Source organism: Quercus suber, unplaced genomic scaffold, assembly GCF_002906115.3.
Source record: "Quercus suber isolate HL8 unplaced genomic scaffold, Cork oak 2.0 scaffold_1, whole genome shotgun sequence".
Taxonomy (NCBI): Eukaryota; Viridiplantae; Streptophyta; class Magnoliopsida; order Fagales; family Fagaceae; genus Quercus; species Quercus suber.
This window is the reverse complement of record NW_027069468.1, coordinates 333,945-338,931: the sequence shown is the minus strand read 5'-3', so window position 1 is coordinate 338,931 and position 4,987 is coordinate 333,945. Positions and strand designations below refer to the sequence as shown.

General features: G+C 32.9%; 1 protein-coding gene across 1 annotated transcript; it reads right to left on the bottom strand.

Annotated features, from left to right (window-relative positions):
• Nucleotides 1-2,025: 2,025 nt before the first annotated feature.
• LOC112032770 (uncharacterized) lies at nt 2,026-4,259 on the bottom strand. The gene is made up of 4 exons (XM_024065566.2): nt 4,035-4,259; nt 3,268-3,456; nt 3,125-3,188; nt 2,026-2,855 (listed from the first exon to the last, which is right to left on the bottom strand). Exons 2-4 carry the CDS (start codon nt 3,423-3,425, stop codon nt 2,532-2,534), a joined length of 546 nt encoding a protein of 181 aa, XP_023921334.1. The 5' UTR covers nt 3,426-3,456; nt 4,035-4,259; the 3' UTR covers nt 2,026-2,531.
• Between the last annotated feature and the right edge of the window lie 728 nt (nt 4,260-4,987).

Sequence of the window (4,987 nt, the reverse complement as noted above, 5' to 3'; positions counted from 1 at the left end):
CTTTTAAGGAGTGATTGTGTGTGGTGGGTGTGTTTTATTGTTTAGTGTAATGCTGATGTGGTGTATTTCTATTGGATGGTGTAAAGTGAGAGGGTTTTATTCTCCATCAGGAATGAATGTATTCTCCATATTGTTAGGCTTGTTTAGAAAATAAAAGAGTAATATTACTAACTACAAACTATTTTACAATATTTTTATAAAATATTGATGTGATTAATTTTTTATTAATTTTATTTAGGTCCACTATTAATAATACATTTTCATTTATCAATAATTATTTATCACATCAGCAATTTGTAAAAAATTTATAAAATAGTTTGTATCTCTAACATTATTTAAAATAAAACCTTTTTTGAAAAGTTAATAGATAAATTTCTTAATATGCCATTTACTTTATTTAAGAGAACCTCATTTAATACACAATATTTTACATTAAAAAAAAATACAAGTTAAAATAGCCCTTCTTAATTTTAACTTTGGAGGTCGTCATTAACCGTAAATGGTCTTCCTCGTGCACATATTCTTTGTTTTTGTAAATCCCTACAAGCCATTATCATCATGTTATTTCCTTCTACACATCACGCCTAATCATCAAACATAGGCATCCTGATCCCTGTCCAAGGTCAAGCTAGCATGCATGTCTCTGTTAGGGTCTTATCATATGCCTAGATGGCATAGGTCTGCCTTCCTAGTCTCATGCCTTCAAGCATATACGACAGGAGCTTACGCCAATGAAGTTTTAATGAAGATGAAGACTGCCATTAATGGCGTCAAATCCTTTCCATTCACTGAAATGACACCCTTCGATTATTCTTCCAAAACATCTATTAATAAAATGGGTTCAGCTTCTGTCCAGTAGCCAGTGGCCACTGGACGCGTTGGATTGGCGACACATGTCCGAGACTTGACACGTGTCGCGAATCTAACGTGTCCAGTGGCACTGGCCACTGGACAGAAGCCAAATCCTAATAAAACCAACCTTAACAGAACTATAACACCTTATTTTTTTTCTTTCTTCTTTTTAAATCTTTTTTCACTCCATCTATACATAAAGTTAAATTGTCTTTCGCTTCTGTAAAAATTCAATCCCACATTTATTGTAAAAGGACAAAGACATTACCAAGATAAGATTTCTTAGCTCACCTTATTCGAATAAAAATCCCACAACTGCCAATTTGGCGAGTTGGTGCTTTCCAAAATTATAAGTGTTTGGAGAGTGGACTCGAACTACTAGGGTCCTAATACATATAAGTATTTTTAAATTTTTAGCCAAAAATAAAAATAAAATCCCAGCTCACCCTTAATATATTTATTAAGGGACAACCTTAATTGTATTAACTATTTGAGTGAAGTCAAAAAAAAAAAAAAAAAAAAAAAAACCCATTAATCTTGAAAATTTTAGTCATCATCTAAAACATCATGCTTTTAAAGTCTCACAGAAAGATTCGAAGAAAAGTTCTTACCCTCAAACCATGCGTGAAGGGTCAACCTTCAACCTATTAATTATTTGATTGAACTCGGAAAGAGCCCTACTAAGTAATTGGTCTTTGAAAATTTAACCATTATCTAACCGATCATGCTTTTAAACCTCAGCATACGCTAGTACATATTACACGATATATCCTTTTTGAGTTGACGCCAATCACTCTCCATGTGAATGGACTACCATTATTTGGTTGAATCAAAAGGTTTGGTGACTAAACTCAACCACCTTCCCCAACCAAGTTGTAGCCACTAGCCACAAGAACTCGCACAGAGATAAGAGAACATCATTCTCGTTCTACCGAATATGGAGACAAACGTCATACGATGATCACAAAAATTTGAGTCTTTGAGCATGTCGTAGAAAGTTATATTTGAATAGAATCGGCAGAACTTTTTATTCATATTGGCGTGAACAATAGGCAACATTTCTACATCACACAAAATCACTTTCTGATATTCGAATTCGAAAGTAAACAGAAAAAAGGAGAAACAACCAAACGACAAGAAATCAGAACATAAAAGATAAACTCAGAACACAGGTGGTACCAAATACCCATCTTTAAAGCGAAAAATGACTACTTTGATGACTCAACAGCAACTTCATTTTGTACAAGTTTCCCCTGAAAAGCCGCCCCGAATGACTTTAAACTTCAAACTTCAAAAGACCCCCAAAGAAGAAATTGAAAATGGAAAATTACAGACTCATTTTTTTACTTACAAGAAAAGAGTGGTCAAAGATTGTTTTGCCCAATCCAAACCAACCCTCTAACACCTAAGAAACTCTCTTTCCCTTATTTGGTTAACCATCTCAATCTACTTACAAAGGACACAACAATCACTACAATTTACATAAGACCCTTTTTTAAACATATTTACACCAAAGGCAAAAAGGATCTCTCCCTCTTTTTTTTCCTCTCTTGAGAAATTCAAAATTCATCTCATGCTGCTCTCTCTATTAACTTGTTTGTGTAACTTCTGTCATTGCTGCTTCACATTTCATTACTATATGTACTCTTTGTTATTTTGATTTTAACTCAAGAGGGGTTCTAAGCAAGAGCAGGGATGCTGCAATTTCGCCGATCCCTGTCAAGACAATCGAACCCCTCAACCCTCACCACAGGTTTGTTCCCAAAATTAGACCGATTACAGCCTCCTTTCCTCGAGGTTGGAGAGGACGATGATAGGCCAGACGAAATGGGCGCTGGAATTGGGGACAAAGGTGAGTTTAGGACGAGCTTCTCGTCCCCAAATCGAGCGTCCTGAATTAATGGGTTAGCTACTCTGCTCGGCGGCGACCCGCAAAAAAATGGGGGCGACGAGCTTACTGGTGGCGGACCTTGTTCCACACCACAACCACCACCAGAACCACCCTGTAACAAACTTCACATTAATTACACATACAAATAATAAAAATAAATAAACACACGCGCTTAATGAATTTATATATATATATATATAGAAGGTTGAAATGTCCCTGTTGATTATGGTGCCATGTTAAATTCGTTTTGGTTTTGAGTGACAATTACTTTAAATACAGATCATGCACTCTATGCCTAGAATCAATATATTAATTTTTTTTTTTTTTTTTTAAATCAAGACCTAACATGTCTTGCCCAAAAAAAAAAAAAAGCATACATACCTTTGTGAGGATGATATCCAAAAGATCAGTCCCTGCTTTTGAATCGCAAAGCTCAGTTTGGTGGCTGCAAATTAATTAGAACCCCACATTTAAGAAAATTAGAGACAGACAAGACAAGGGGTATGAGATTTGTGGAAAATTACCTGAGCTGCCATCTAAGGGATCTGACCGGGTAGTCGTTGAAGGTGGTGGGATTCAAGAGACCGAGGCGGCGAGGTTTGGGGCAGATTGGAACTGAAACGGAGCTCCGAATCTCTTCACGTGTTGAAAACGCGTTTTGTTGGATCGCACAGTGGTTCATTGTTTTTATTCACGAACAAAAATCTAAAAGCCTGTTCATAACATTAACAGCACAAATACATACGAAAATAAATATAAAAAAAGAAAAAGAAAAAATTGTTAAGAGAGAAACAAAAAATTGAAATTGTTTGTTAGTTTGTTTGTTTTAGCAGATCTAGGAAACGTGCATAACATATAGTATATATATGAATGGCTCTAAATTTGTAATTCAAGATCTGGTCAAACACATATTATTTATTTATTTAATTAATTATAGATTAGGCTAACTCAATTGCCAGCTACAGAGTTTTGACACCGTCCATAAAAATAGAAAAAAAATAATAATAATACCCATAAGCTTATGAATTACGATCAGAGAGGAAAAACTCAGGATTTTTTTTTTTTTTTTAATTTTAAAATTATGCATGGATCTTCTAAAAAGCTCTACAAATAAAGGTGTTGTGAAACCAGTTTTGATTTATGGAGAAAAGAAAAGCTCAAAATGATGGGTTTTGCCTTGCGTTGCAGAGATCTGGAAGAAAAGCTCGAGCCTCCAGCAAGATCAAATTTAAGATCCACGACAAAAGCAACAAAAAAGCCTAACAGGAGGAGAAAAAGAAGAGAAACGTACCTTAATAAGCTAAACTGTACACAGGTCTCCTCCTTTGGAGGACTCTCTCAAAAAGCATATAATAACAGTAACTAAAATTTTGTAGTTAAATTAAGGCAGAGAGAAAAGAAAAGAAGGATAGGCAAGAAGTGGTTGAAGCTGATTTATAGAACTGAGCCCACAGAGCCTGCACCAGAGCATCAGAGAGATATTAAAATAAGACACAACAGAATTTATTAAAAGAAAGAGAGAGATAGGAAAAGGAAAAGTGTTATTTTTGCGCAAGTGTGTGATCTGATTGGGCTTTGATATTTTTATTTCGGTAAATTTAACTAATTTTATTTTAAAGTAACGTTACGATGATAAATTATTTTATAATATTTTTATAAATAATTGGTATTACTAATTTTTTATTAGTTTTTATTTAAGTTTATTATTAATATTAATTTTTTATTTATTAATAATTATTCACCACATTAGTAATTTGTAAAATTTTTTGTAAAAAAAATTTGTATCTTTAAGTTCACTATTAATATTACTTTTTCATTTATCAATAACTATTCACTACACTAGCAGTTTGTAAAATTTTTTGTAAAAAAATTTGTATCTTTAGTATTATTTTTTTTTTTAAAGTAATGTTAAGATCCGAAGACTTTCGTAATAAATACTAGTCTGGCAAGTTTTTTTTTTTTTTTTTTTGAGAAACTAACACACACAAGAGAGAGAGAGAGAGAGAAAGAGATTTTAATAAATTTTTACTTACTAGTGATAATCTGTCATTCAAAGTTTATTGTGAAAGTGTTATTGACCTAGCATTTTTTTGGCCTAACAAGAATTAGGTTTGCAACATTTCACAAAACTTTACAAACAAATAATTTCAATGGTAGATTGAAATTTCAAATTAAAACTAGTAATAATTTTTTTTTTAAATGATGTAAATGTAACATTTTTCAATAAAAAAAAATATATATATA

Coding starts and splice junctions, on each gene's coding strand:
- LOC112032770 (XM_024065566.2), bottom strand. CDS start 3,425: ATGAACCACTGTGCGATCCAACAAAACGCGTTTTCAACACGTGAAGAG. Junction 3,189..3,267: donor TCCCTTAGATGGCAGCTCAG/GTAATTTTCCAC, acceptor ATTAATTTGCAG/CCACCAAACTGAGCTTTGCG. Junction 2,856..3,124: donor TGGATATCATCCTCACAAAG/GTATGTATGCTT, acceptor AGTTTGTTACAG/GGTGGTTCTGGTGGTGGTTG.